Source organism: Malania oleifera, chromosome 10 (genome assembly GCF_029873635.1).
Source record: "Malania oleifera isolate guangnan ecotype guangnan chromosome 10, ASM2987363v1, whole genome shotgun sequence".
Classification (NCBI taxonomy): Eukaryota; Viridiplantae; Streptophyta; class Magnoliopsida; order Santalales; family Ximeniaceae; genus Malania; species Malania oleifera.
This window is the reverse complement of record NC_080426.1, coordinates 55,444,085-55,459,276: the sequence shown is the minus strand read 5'-3', so window position 1 is coordinate 55,459,276 and position 15,192 is coordinate 55,444,085. Positions and strand designations below refer to the sequence as shown.

General features: G+C 36.0%; 1 protein-coding gene across 1 annotated transcript; it reads left to right on the top strand.

Annotated features, from left to right (window-relative positions):
- Positions 1–351: 351 nt before the first annotated feature.
- LOC131166847 (DEAD-box ATP-dependent RNA helicase 31-like) lies at positions 352–13,969 on the top strand. Its single transcript, XM_058125443.1, has 10 exons — positions 352–1,433; positions 5,771–5,877; positions 6,747–6,802; positions 7,339–7,563; positions 7,891–8,097; positions 8,180–8,266; positions 8,375–8,470; positions 12,331–12,546; positions 13,187–13,369; positions 13,581–13,969. The coding sequence occupies exons 1-10, from the start codon at positions 496–498 to the stop codon at positions 13,806–13,808; spliced, it is 2,343 nt and encodes a 780-aa protein (XP_057981426.1). The 5' UTR covers positions 352–495; the 3' UTR covers positions 13,809–13,969.
- Positions 13,970–15,192: the final 1,223 nt, after the last annotated feature.

Genomic DNA, 15,192 nt, shown 5'->3' with positions numbered 1-15,192 from the left:
TCTTCAGGAGGTCGATTTGAACATCTATTTGAGAGGTTAAAAATATACCTTTTTGAGGAAGTAAATACTCACCATCTCTTCTGAAGATTATATATATAACCTTTTTAGAAGGTATATATCTCTTTAGGAGATTTTTCAGGAGGTCTATCTCTTTAGGAGATTAATTAAATATGTAGATGAGAAAAATGAATGACTCAGAGTCACTAATCTGATTTTCTTTAGAGATTCTAAGTTTTGAGTAATGAAAAACCCGCCACCTATGATCAAACTTTTTGCCAGTCCCTTACAACATTTTCCAAACGACGTCGTCCACTGTCCTAGGCTATAGGCATTACCATTTTTTCCTTGTTTCCCCCATAAACCCCTTATCCTCCTTAAACCCTATCAGTTTTCTTACATCCCCTTCTTTTTTGTACTTCGAAACGCCGGCGACGCTGCTTCTTTCGCCCGCAACTGTAACCAGATACTGGCCAATCCAGCTCCTTCCATTATACCATGCCTGTGAAGTTATTGCCGCCGCTCCGTTTCCTCAACCCTTCTCCTCCGGCTGCTCGGTTCCTCACTATGAAGCTCCATTCAACGATCAAAGCATCCCGCGGACCGCCCGTTCTCACTGGAACCTTGCCATTCAAACTCAAGTACCAAAAATATCAAAGATATTCTGGAGGGCTTTCTTGTTTACGCAATGGGGAACTCGGCGTTCGTAGGTTCTCAACCCGGCCGCTCCGTTCCAGACCCGGGTCTGAGTTCTCGCGAGGGAGAGAGGAGGTCCGTGCTTCGAAGAGTCTTATCGAGGACGAAGCTGAGCTCAGTGACTGGGTCAGTGAATTAAAGTCGAATTCGTTTCGAACTCGACCGAGTAGCGATGAAGACGACTCAGATAGGGGTAGCAATAGGGGTAGAAGTAGAGGTAGAGACTCGTCTTTGAAGAAGCAGAGGGAAAGTGATATTAATGATTTTGGCGGTTCAAGGAGGCAAGACGTCCGAAGCTCCTCGGGGAGTTCGAGAAGGAGTTCATCGAGTTCGGTCGCGAAAACGCGGTTTGGTCGTGAATTGGACGATGATGATGAAATTTATTCACACAGTAGAGGGCACAGATCTGGAGCACCGACTTCAATGAAGAGATCTGTGGGAGATTATGAATCGTATAATAGGAGGGATGGAAGGGGTGGAGGTTTAAAGAAAGAAGAAAAAGTTTATAGAAGAAAACCGCTTTTCATGTCGGATGATGATGATATGGACAATGATGAGGTGGGGAAGGGGAAGTTCATGGATAGTTTTAAAGATTTGATCAGTGAGGACGACACTGATGAAGAGGAGGATGATGATAACATCGACAACTTGAAGAACGCTAGTTCATTGTCTGGGTTAAGCAATGGTGTCGCTCCACGGACTTTGCCTGGGACAAGTGGCTCTTACCTGAGTGAGACAAGGTGTGTTCTATGAACTCTTCTTTTTGGTGGTTTTTTAGTTTAATATTTAGAATTATTTCAATGTTATTTGCTTTCCAGTCATGGCAGTCCGAACTGGACTGTTTTTTGGGAGTAAAAAATTAGATTGCATTTAAAGGGTGAAGAGCAATAAAGTTAAACGAAGCAAAGGTCAACTTAAATTAACTCATCAAACTTTACTACTAAGGGAGTGTTTAGCTAGCGGAATTAAAAATATTCCTCTAGGTTAACATTGTTGGGAATGTTATTTGCAGGAATATGATCCTTAGCTGATGGGAATATTTTTATTTCATTTATGGTATGAGATTCCCAAGAATGTACACAATGACCATGTCAGTGTTTAGTTTAATGTAGGAATCCTAGTAGGCATTTCAAGAACATAGTCATTATATCTTGACATATCTGTGAACAATATATGAAGAATAATTATATTTTTAATATAAAAAATTAATAAGAATATGTACTTAATTAAATATAGGCCTCGAGTTAAAAAATTGAATACTTAATAATCCAATTAACCAGAATAATGGGGGCAATATGATCATTATATTATATTGTTATAATAAATATTAATACTACTACATTTTTATTTTATATATTATTTTCAATTGGGTAATGGTGATAGAATTTGCCTTAGGAGGATATTTGGGTTGGTGAGACATTGCGGGAGTTGTTGATGCCGCATTTGTTTAAACTATCTATTGTACATAATGCATCAATGTCAGCTTTCTATTTTTCAGAGGGGGATATTTTGCACGGGATTTCCATTTCTTCAAGAGTCTTAATGGAAATGAGCTTACTTCCTTATTGGGTCTGCTGTATTTTCTTTTTTTTTGGGGGCCTACTTTGAGGGGGAATGCAAGACTTTGGATTGGGGATTCTTTGAGGTCTTTTTTCTTCAAAGTCTTTTCTTAATCAACTTACAAAATCTTCGAACCCTAGCTCTTTCCACTTGAACAATTGGAAAGCAAAAGTTCCTTCTAACTTTTAAGATCCAGTTTTTTTTTTTTTTCCTGAACTCTCGTACTCAACAAGATTAAGAATGACTTGCTGCAGATTAGGAGACCTCACAAAGCTCTCAGTTAGGGTGTTTGTATCCTATGTTGTGAGGCAAACTAGACCAATGTTTGTCTTCATCTTTTTCTTCATTGCCTGGTGGCAAGATATCGAGGATTCTAGAGAACACTTTGTTTTCTTGTTATGGTGAGGATTGGGTGGCTCCACAAAATGTTTATGATTTTTTAATGGTGAAAATTTGCAATTTTGGGAAGAGTAAAAGAGGGAGGACCTTTTAGAATTGTGCAACATGTATAGTTTTGTGGATTCTTTGGCTCATAAGGAACACTAGAATTTTGAAAGATCAGAGCCCTTCTTCGAATTTGTTTTGGGAGAAAATTATTATTATTATTATTATTATTATTATTGTTAAATTACTACTTTAACTAAAAGCTTAAGTTGTTAGGTTATGGACCAATAATATATATTAAGCTTTAACACTCCCCTACAAGTGTAGTTCGACAACACGTGGAGAGATAAACACACAATAAATAGCACTCATGATAGGGAACACAATAAATTTTTTTAAATACCACATAGTAAACGTAGATAACAAGAGTAGAACCCAAGACCTCCTAGTAACCAGTTCTAATACCATGTTAAAGATTTGATTAAAAATGCATGACTTAACTTGAAGATAGGTCTCTCGCTCTATTTATAATACAAATCTAAATACATTATAATGACGATAATACCCTTACTAACTCACTAATTAACATACAAACACACTCAATAACAATGCTATGGTTGAAGAGATGATTGCTTTACATGACAATGGTACTTGGGAGTCAGGACTTGGTACCTCTTCCTTTTGACAAGTCTACGGTTGGTTGTCGCTGGGTTTACACTGTGAAAGTCAACCTTGATGGTTCTATGGCTCATCTAAAGGCTCGTCTTATTGCTAAGAGATACACTCAAGTCTATGGTCTGGATTATTCTGATATTTTTTCTCCGATTGCCAAACTTACATCAATGCGTCTGTTCATCTCCTTGGCTACTACTTGTCATTGGCCTTTGCATTAGTTAGATGTAAAAAATGTCTTCTTGCATGGTGACTTTGAGGAGGAGGTTTATATGGAGAAATCACCTAGGTTTGTTGCTCATGGGAAGTCAGGCTTAGTGTGTCGGCTCAAGAAGGCTTTATATGGTTTAAAATAGTCCCCTAGAGCATTATTTGGTCGTTTCAGTGCTGTAGTACTTGAGTTTGGTCTTCTACGGTGTGCTGTGTATCATTCCGAGTTTTATCATCATACTTCATCGGGTAGGATCCTTCTTGTTGTTTAGGTGGATGATATTGTTATTACAGGTGATGATGAAAATGGTATTTAGAGTCTCAAACTTTTTCTACAGACTAAGTTTCAAACCAAATATTTGGGACTATTGAAATATCTCTTGGGTATAGAAGTATTGAGATCTCGCATCGAAACTGTTGTGTTACAAAGGAAGTACGCTTTTGATCTGTTAGATGAAATTGACTTGTTGGGATCTAAATTGGTTGATACACCTATGGATCCTAACAGCAAGTTAATGCCAAATATGGGTGATTTGCTACCTAATCGTGGACAATACCGGGGACTTATTGGAAAGTTGAATTATCTCACAACTACTCGACTGGATATATCTTTTGCAACAAATGTTGTGAGTCAATTTCTAGATTCTCCAAGGACAAATCATTGGGACACAGTAATTCGCATCTTGAGATATCTCAAAGGTACACTTAGGAGAGGTCTTTTATATCGTGATTAGGGTTACACTTATATTCATGGATGTACAGATGCAGATTAGGCTGGATCGCTTTCTGATTGGAGATCCACCACCTAGTATTGTATCTTGGTTGGTGATAATTTAGTTTCTTGAAAAAGTAAGAAACAGACTGTGGTGGCAAGGTCAAGTGTTGAATCGGAATATAGAGCTATGACTCACACTACTTGTGAACTTGTCTGGTTGAAGAACATGTTGGAAGAATTGGGTTTTCTGCATTTTTAGCCTATGAAGTTGATGTGTGATAATCAAACTGCTCTTCATATTGCCTCCAATCCTGTCTTTCATGAGCGAACGAAGCACATTGAAGTTGATTGTCACTTTGTTGGGAGAAACTTGTGCAGAAGCTCATTACTACCGCTTATGTGAATTTGGACATGTAGCTTGTTGATTTGTTTACCAAAGCATTGGGAGGGGGCTCGTGTTAGTTTCATTTGTAACAAGTTAGGAGCTTATGACATTTATGCTCTAGCTTGAGGGGGAGTGTAGAGGTTATATATGTCTTCTAGTATTATAATTATTGAGTTTGTTAGTATGTTAATTAGCGAGAGTCAGTAAGGGTATTATTGTCATTAGAATATATTTAAATTTGTATTATAAATAGAGGTAGAGAGCTATCTTCAAGTTTGGTCATTCATTTTTAATCAAATCTTAACAATTATTGTATTATTTTCTTCTTTGGGTGCATTCTTTTGGGGTTTTTAGATGCTTCTTGTTGTTTGATCTTCAAAAGAATTGGAAGGCGGTTCTGTAATTTTTTTAATCTTTAATGGAGGGTGTCTTATCCATTTTTTTTTTCTTGTAATTATTTAATTTTTAATGAAATAATTTTTTTATCTAAAAAAAATTAAGTAGAATTATAGAATGTAATAGTACTTATATTATGGGGACATTGATGTCTAACCGGCCAAAATAGTAAAGACAATATGGTCCAAAAGTAGAACTCCCATGGGAATGGGATTCTCAAAGTGGAGGATGGGAATGTGAATCCTTTGTCTCAAGAATGCTAAGATTCCCACCACATCAGACTTCACTACCCAAACAAATGTGGGAATGAGATGCCATGGACATCACATTTTGGCAAATGTTGAGGATGCCATGAACCAAATGCCCCCTAAAAGAGGTAGAGAGTTGCAATGTATCATGTAAAACATTAGCCTCTAGGCGTGATGGGGAAAATCTTTAATAGACAAGCCTTGAGAAGATACAATGACTTAGGCCTCAAATCAGCTGGTAGATGGGTGGGGTTGGGATAGGTTTGGGGTTCAAATCTTATTTAGCTGGAAGAAAATGCTCAGAGATTGTAAAACGAAAATAGGAGAAAGGAAGATATTTTTTTTCTCTTGATAGGAAGGAAAAGAGAAGATTATTCAGACAAGATGTTCCAACTTTCCATCTTACAACAACCATATCGGCAAGTTCAATCTGTTACACATGTCATGTCCTTCACACATTTTGAATTGCTCATTTTATGTAGCCCTCTGTTTTTGTAATATGTGCAGGTTTGACCAATGTTCAATCTCTCCCTTGTCCTTAAAAGGAATCAAGGAAGCTGGATATGAGAAGATGACTGTTGTGCAGGATGCAACTCTTCCTGTTATTCTTAAAGGTATATTTCTTTGAGACATTATTTGGGTTAAAGTAGATTTTTTTTTTTTTTTTTGCAACAGCCATAATATGTTTTTTTATGAACAGAATCTTGTTTAGGATTTTGATATTTTCAGTTTCAGTTTTCATGATGAATGAAGAATAGATCTACAACACATGAATAATTATGTGGCCAGATATGGATATTGATGTAATTTTATCACTGTTTTGGAGATCATCTACTGGTAGATTAAACTTCAAAGTGCCAACTACAATTGCCAATGAACCCATTTTGCGAGGGAAAAGCCATGTAATTACTTGCATTTGTTTTTTGGGTTTGATAAAGGATGGGAAGAAATATTTAAGTTAAAATTACTTTTATCAGTAGAGAGAGAGAGAGAGAGAGAGAGTTGGAAACTTGTGCATTGCAGATGAATCTAGAGAAATGTTAAATAAGAATATCTGTTGATTAACTAGAGGAGCCAGATAGATGTTTGAACTTGGACTTGATAGGCCCTCTGCTCAAAGGATAGGATCAGATTGCCAGGCGGGTTACAAGGAGAACTATTTCTCGTAGCTGATAATGAGATTAGTTTCGTGATTAATTGTGCTATTGGTTGTAGAGGAGGTTTTTTAATGCGTGCCATTTATGGCAAACGTCACAGGTTTGATCAATAGGGTTTGATATATTTGTCATTTTGCATTCTATTGTCCCTTGGTTTTTTTTTCCCCATTCTATTTATGTGATTTTAAAATGATTATGAGCATGCAAGTGTGCAAAGGGAACTTGCACCTTTTATCATTGTCTTCAATAAGGCCCAGTTATTTGGGTCAATGTGAGTTTCATATCCATATGATAATGAGCTTATTGTGATCAGTTGCTTTTTTTAGGTAAGGATGTTTTGGCCAAGGCGAAAACAGGCACAGGGAAAACCGTAGCATTTTTGGTAAAACACTCTTATCTTGTCAACATAAGTCCATGCTGGTACCTGAATTATGGGAAGATTGTCTGCAGATTAAGAGAAATTATAAATTAGGAACTTCCTGCTCCTATAAAGATTTTTATGACTTACTGCTCCTTTCCTGTTCGTGTTGAGTTTGCAATATCATCAATTATCATTTCTTCTCAAGAAAATTATTTCAAAAAGCACATATTTTTATGTGAACTAAAAAATTCACTGTGACTCGCTTCTGTAACCCAGGCTATTAGCCTTTTCCTTCCTTTTTTTTTGAGGGAAAAAAATCGCATTGAACTCAAGAGATCGAAGATTGTTTAATGTCCTCCTCATGAATTTGGACAGAGATCTTGGCATCTTGCAGTTTGAAGTTATTTGAAAATTTTTTAGGGAGCAGAAATTCTCTAGCTTTATGTGAGGAAGCAGGATGTATCTGTCCCTCGTAAGTTTCTATTTTTTGGTACATCTTGAATAAGAAAATTTTGGAAATTCTTCACTCCATGTACTGTTTCACTTCTTAATTTCAGCTTCCATCAATTGAAGTTGTTGTAAAATCACCTCCTGTTGATCGTGATCAAAGACGTGCCCCGATTGTTGTGCTTGTAATCTGCCCAACTCGAGAGCTTGCAAGCCAAGCTGCTGCAGAGGCTAATACCCTCTTGAAGTATCATCCTTCCATTGGCGTTCAAGTTGTGATAGGAGGTACTAGACTTGCTTTGGAACAGAAACGCATGCAAGCAAACCCTTGCCAGGTGAGTTTCTTATCATTGTTAGAGGATGCTCGTGTATTGTATACCTTCCAGGACCCATAAGGATATCTACTGGGCCAAACACTATGACCAATCTAATGATTCTAAATTTTTAATGAATTGTTGAACTACCAAAATGTTGTGGGCTGATTGCTGACAAAAAGTATTCCCTGTGGGCCACTAGACATTGGTCTTTGCTGTGTACACGTGATGTTTATATCACTGCATGTGCACTATCTTAGTGACGCAGGTTAAATAAGTTAATCTTGAAATAGTTAGTTGGACATTCTTTAACTTATTTGCTTATTTTGACTGGTTTGAGATGCACAGATTCTTGTAGCTACACCAGGAAGGCTTAGAGATCATATTGAGAATACCGCAGGGTTTGCAACTCGGCTGATGGGTGTGAAAGTCCTTGTACTTGATGAAGCTGATCATTTGTTAGACATGGGATTCCGTAAAGACATTGAGAAAATCATTTCTGCTGTTCCAAAACAAAGACAAACGCTACTGTTTTCTGCTACTGTTCCAGAGGAGGTCTGTTCTTGCTCATAAAGATTTGCTAGGTGTCTTGAGAATTTGAAGAAAATCTTTAAAAAAAAGTGTTTTTGGTTCATAGGTCCGTCAAATATGTTACATTGCTTTGAAAAGGGATCATGAGTTTATCAATACAGTTCAGGAGGGTAGCGAGGAGACACACTCACAGGTAAGCATTTATTTAACTTTTTCGGTATGTGTGGTGGGGCTGGGAGGGACTGCAAAGTTAATTTACAATTTTTTTAGTTACTTTATCTTAAATTTTGGATTATTTCAGGTCAAACAGATGCATTTGGTTGCCCCGTTAGACAAGCACTTTTCTCTATTATATGTTCTTTTGAAGGAGCATATCTCAGATGATGTTGACTACAAGGTATGGGGATTTTTTCTTGGAATATTTTTTGGTTCCATCCTGACATTTTTTCATTTCCATTTGTTTATAATGCAAAATTTTTAATGTAAGAAATGTAAAAAGAAACAAAAAATGGATGAGATGAGTGGGCCTAGTCTAGTGGTGATGATGTCCCCCGCTCAAGCTTTTACTTGGGCTTTATTCATCCTTTTGGGCTACCCACCCATCCCTTCTCCTTCTTCCCCATGAATTGCAAAAAGAAAAAAAGATGATGCTTCTAAGATATGGAAATTGAGAGGATTTATAAATCTTCACATTGTTAGACATCTGTGAAATTGCCATGAGCTTAAAAGTTTCTCTCAACTCCGCCTGTGATGCACTTAATGTCCTAATTTTTTCACACACAGCCGGTCCCAAGCCCGAGTTAAGGAGGAGGGTTGCGTTAGGTAGCTGATAGCCAGCGTAAAATTTGTCAGATCACTATGATATGAATCCTTACCGAATATTTGCTAGGGCGTCCCCTACGAGCGACGCGTTGCACTTGAACCACTAGAGTGTAGCGAAAAGTGGGCGAGGGTGGGCTAGGTCGTCGCCCCGAAGCGACGCGCCGTGTCGGCGCCCGGGTACGGTGTCAAATATGCGAGGGTTCCTGCATCATTCTGGACGTTAGATGGGGATTGGACCTTAGAGGATGGGATAGATTCAAATACTCTTTGGAATAGATTAGCTAGATCTATTAAAAAGATAGCAAAAGAGATTTTAGGCGAATCAAGGGAAAGATTCTCAAATAGCGAAGAAAGTTGGTGGTGGGATAAAGAAGTACAAAAAATCATAAAGACAAAAAGAATTTGGTATAAAACGTGGCAAAAATGTAGAATTAGAGATAACTTTGAAAAATATAAGGAGGCAAGAAAAGATGCAAAAAGGGCCGTTAGTGAAGCTAAACATAGATCATTTAATAGTTTGTATGATAGATTAGGTACAAAAGAAGGGGAAAGAGATATATTTAAAATTGCTAAAGCTAGAGAAATTAAGAACAAGGACTTAGGAAATGTAAAATGTATAAAAAGTGAGAATGATATTGTCTTGGTTAAGGACGAAGATATTAAAGAAAGATGGGGAAGTTACTTTAGTAAGTTGTTTAATGAAAACTAAATAGAAGACTTAAATTTAGAATTGTCAAATGAGGAAAAGACTAAAAATATAAAATTTATTCACAAAATTAGAGTTAACGAAGTTAAGTTTGCACTAAAAAAGATGAAAAATGGGAAAGCTATGGGACCAGATAACATCCCAATTGAAGTTTGGAAATGCTTGGGTGATAACGGAATTATATCGTTAACTAATATATTTAATACAATTGTAAAAACTAAGAAAATGCCAGATGAATGGAGAAAAAGCACTTTAATACCTATATACAAAAATAAAGGAGATATTCAAAATTGTAATAACTATCGTGGAATTAAACTTATGAGTCATACGATGAAACTATGGGAAAGAGTAGTTGAACAAAGATTAAGGTTAGAAACGAAGATCTCAGAAAATCAATTTGGTTTTATGCCTGGGAGATCTACCACAGAAGCTATTTATCTTTTAAGAAGATTAATGGAAAAGTTTAGGGAAAAGAAGAGGGACTTGCATATGATATTTATTGACCTTGAGAAAGCATATGATAGGATACCTAGGGAAGTGCTATGGTGGGTTTTAGAAAAAAAGGGTGTATGTTGTAGGTATACCGATGTCATTAAGGATATGTACGATGGAGTAATGACTAGTGTAAAGACTATAGATGGAGAAACTAGAGAATTTCCAATTACCATAGGTGTACATCAAGGATCTGCTTTGAGTCCTTATCTTTTTGCTTTAGTAATGGACCAATTGACTAAGAGTATTCAAAAGGAGGTTCCATGGTGTATATTGTTTGCAAATGATATTGTATTAATTGACGAAACTAGGGATGGAGTAGAGGCTGAGTTAGAATTATGGAGAGAAGCTTTGGAATCTAGAGGCTTTAAGATAAGTAGAAATAAAACAGAATATATGAAATGTAATTTTAGTAATGATAGGAGGAATATTGGAGACGAAGTTAAACTTGATGATGAAGAAATAAATAACACTTGTAGATTTTGATACCTTGGGTCTATTATGCAAGCTGAAGGAGAAATTGAAGATGATGTAATGCATAGGGTTAAAACAGGTTGGGTAAAATGGAGAAGTGCTTCAAGTGTTCTATGTGATCGTAGAATACCCTTAAAATTGAAAGGGAAATTTTATAGAACAGCTATAAGACCAGCCATGCTATATGGATCAGAATGTTGGGCGACGAAGAAACATAATATCTAAAAAGTAAAAGTTGCCGAGATGAGGATGCTTAGATGGATGAGTGGTATAACATTGAAAGATAAATTAAGGAATGAACATATTCGTGGTAAGTTAGGTGTAGCTCCTATAGAAGATAAGATAAGGGAGGGACGACTCAGATGGTATGGACACTTGCAACGTAGGCCTTATAGTGCACCTGTGAGAAAGAGTGACTTAGTTACTGTGGGGGGCAGTAGAAGGGTTAGGGGTAGACCTAAAATAACTTGGAAGGAGATAGTGAGTAAGGATTTAATATCTTTGAATCTATCAAAAGAAATGGTCCATGATCGCATAAATTGGCGGAAAAGGATTCATATAGCCGACCCCACTTAGTGGGACTAAGGCTTGGTTTTGTTGTTGTTGTTGTTAAAAGTTTCTCTCTCTCTCTCACGCTTTTTGTACATCCACTGTATTGAGTAAGCAATGTGGAGTCATTTGGCATGTAAATGATGGTCATAGTTTAGGTTCATCATTATTATCAAAATCCACTTGAGACTGTTCAGAATTATGTTAAATTGATATTTGTAAATGGGGGAGGAGCCAGTTGACATGGATAATATGGGAACTTGTATTGGTTACAAGTCTGAGATGTCTTCTAGTGTATGCATACTTGATAAGTTTGTCCAATGAAGAGAGAAGAGGAACAACTTCCTCAGTCATTTTTTTAGGATATTTTTTTTTTCTCATTATGAAAAAGAAGATATATAAAGTGAGGGATAAGGATCCTTCAAACCACTAAAATGGAAAATATGCATGTCGGATAAGCTACGCTAAAATTACTGCTTTGTGCCCTGAAGTATAAAATTTGAAACTCGATGTCTCAATTATCAAGCTTTTTCAAGGATCCTCAGATGTGGCTATTTGACAAATTTGCTGCCACACACATATCCTGGTCCCAATCCATGCTTGTTGTGGAGGGAATATTTCTGTGGCTTGTAAGTTCAGGGAAGCCTACAACCAACTTGACAACACATTTTGGGCTAGTAGGTCAGCCTAAAAGTTCATGGGCTAGTGGGGTTGGCCTTGAGGATTGCAATAGTATAAAAGGCTTCCCCAGTTGGAAGTGTGCACACAAAATGCTATATTGAGTGGTGGGGGCTACCTTTAGAATCCTTATGTGCCACGTCTTAAAATCTCACATCATTTGGTGAGATGTTGGGCTTGTAGTGAATTGTGTGATGAGGATGCCCTGTATGAATGGGGGAGATTTTTAGTATCCTAGTCTTAATCCCACATGTTGAAGAGATATTTGTGCAGTACTGTAGTGTAGTGGCTTGCGCAAGCCTTCTGCCAAGCAACTTGGAATGAGTATCTTTGGGCTTGTTGGTCAGCTCAAAAGTTCTTGGGCTAGTGGACTTAGTCTGGGAGTGCAATTATGCAAATTTGACACCAAGACATGCGCCATCATGTTACATGTCTACCTCTTGAGAAAAAAGAAAAAGAAAAAAAGCACTTCAGAATGCTTACCTAAATCCATGTCATGTAGGCCCAGTATAAAACCCATCACCTGGTATGTGCAGGTTCTTGTATTTTGCACAACTGCTATGGTCACGAGGCTTGTATCTGACCTTCTTGGAGAGCTGAATTTAAATGTTCGAGAAATCCACTCTAGAAAGCCGCAGAGTTACAGGACAAGGGTTTCTGATGAATTCCGAAAGTCAAAGGGCCTTATTCTTGTGACTTCTGATGTATCTGCTCGCGGGGTTGATTACCCAGATGTGACCCTTGTTATACAGGTAATAATGTTATATTCTGCTTGTTATAAGTAATTACGGGCCTTCTGCAGTTGTTTTCTTGCCTGATAGACTGTTGGAATATATGTGGCACCTGTTTGATGGTGAAGCACTCAATGTGACCAAGCACATTTAGGAATTTAATTTATTTTGTCCATTTCCATTTTGACCTTTTGAAGCTTGTTAACATGAAACAATATTTTGTGTTTGAATTTTCAAAATTTGAAAACATCTTAAAAAATATTTTCCCATATTTCAAGAATTAAAACGTGCTGTTAAACTTGTTCACGTGATCAATCTAGAAAGGTCAAAATGAAAAATGGAAATAGAACACACAAAATTCGAAAGGTCAAAATGAAGTCCTGAACAAAACAAAGTAACAAACTAAAATGTTCCCAAAAATATTTTGCTCAGCCCACAAAAAAAAAAAAAAAAAAACCTTATCTTTGAGTTTATAAACTGTAATGAAGCACATCTACCCAAAGGATATTTCAGAAAAAGAAACTTCTACACTGAAATTAGATATGAGTGCTCTCTATACCTCATTTTTTCTGTCCTCATTGGGCTTTAGGGCTGAAGATTTTCAATTTTTATTCAACTGGCAAAGGGTTTGAATCTACAAAAATGTTTCCTGAAATCACAGGTTGGCTTGCCAGCTGATAGGCAACAGTACATACATCGGCTTGGCAGGACTGGGCGTAAAGGCAAAGAAGGGCAAGGAATCTTGCTACTGGCTCCATGGGAGGAATTCTTCTTGTCCACCGTCAAGGATTTGCCAATAACAAAGGCTCCAGTACCTTCAGTTGATCCAGACACGAGGAAAAAGGTAAGCATGTAGATGGACTTTCTTTTATCTTTCCTTCTTGGCGAGGACTTCTATTGTTTTGCTATGAAATGGTAGCAAATGGAACTAAAGAAAGCATTTTTTCTAGTTAAACCTTTTTATCTTGAGAAGGTTGCTTTTATAATTTTGTAATTTTTTTTTAACTGAATATGAGGAAACTGCATGTAGTGCTAACTCAGTACAAACTAAGCAGGTGGAGCGTGCCCTGTCACATGTTGAGATGAAGAACAAAGAAGCAGCATACCAGGCATGGCTTGGTTATTACAATTCAAATAAGAATGTAGGTAGGGACAAGTACAGGCTTGTCGAGCTTGCAAATGAATTCAGCAGAAGCATGGGACTAGACAACCCTCCCGCCATACCCAAGCTTGTCCTCGGCAAGATGGGCCTGAAGAATGTCCCTGGTTTGCGTTCTAGGTAGGCTAGGAGTTGCAGTAAATTTTGTGTTTCTTGTTATAAGGTAATTAGGATTCTTTAAAAATTTGAATGTCAAAATTTCCATCAGATGCCCCTTAAGAAAATGTCATGTGTGAAACCATCTGGGGAAATTGCTTTTGTTAAATGCAATTTATCTTCAGTTTACCCGTTATCTCAATTGCCGCATATAAACAAAATGGTTCTTCTGAGTGTGCTCAAGATTTATCATTTTACCAGAAAACAGCTCGTAATTTATCAGCCATAGAGCTTTCAGTACAAGTTGTCAAGCTTTGAGAAGAAAAATATGAGTTGGGATGCATATTCCAAATTTAATAGTTTTTTAAGGCCATTTGGAATTTTTTTTCCTTTCATAATCGTAGGGAGGCAAATGAATATAGTTCTTTGAGATCAATTTATGATTCTTGGTGGGTTCCCTTTTATTTGGATAAAATCTGTTTGGTATTTTGTTACGTCTGACGTTCTCTTGCAAACCCTCTTACTATTATTTCGCTTGAACTTTGAAAGTTATTGTCCTTCTGAATAAATTTTATTTGAGAAGTTGACATTAAAAATTAAGGGCATGTTTGGTATTATTTCTATTTTCATTTTTGTATAGTTTACATTGTTAGTTTTCTTGTTGATTTTTAACTATTTATGAAATAAATAAATAAATAAAAATTAAGTTTTTTTCTTTCAATTATTTTAATAGCTTGTTCTCATAATATTTTAATTATCTAGAATTATTACTTTTTTATGATTAAATCATTCATTCTATAGATATTTTTAGTTAAAATTAAAATCAAATAATGATATGACTTAAATAGAATTAAAATAAAAATGCCCATTAAGTTTTTAAAATTTATAAAAATGATAAGTCATCTACAAAATGTTTTTAATATTTTTTTAATTGTTATAATAGGATTGTTCTTGTGAAGTAAAATTTGAAATATAGTAATTAACTAAAATAATTATAATAATTTTATTTTTTTTATAGTATTTTAAATTTATATATTTTTTATACTTTTATTATTTTAATCATATTTTTAATTGCTATTTGATTGAAGTATAAAAATAAGCATTTGCAATTAATTTTTTAATTTGTTTTAGTTTCAGAAATTTAACCAAATAAGTTGTTGGTTTTAATTTTTATATTTTATTTTTTGTTTTTAATTTTTCGTTCATAATTATGTAAATACTAGTGTAGGGTTGTTTTTTAGAGATAGTTTTTCTCTTGGTTAAGAAGGGGATGCGACTTCTTTAATTATATTAATGTTTTCTAGTGTTAAGAGTGAGAACAACATAGAAAACTTTTTTGGGGAGGGTGAGTGTTTATTAACTTGTAAAATTCACTAGCTATTTTAAATGAGTTTAGTTACTAGCCTCCCTTA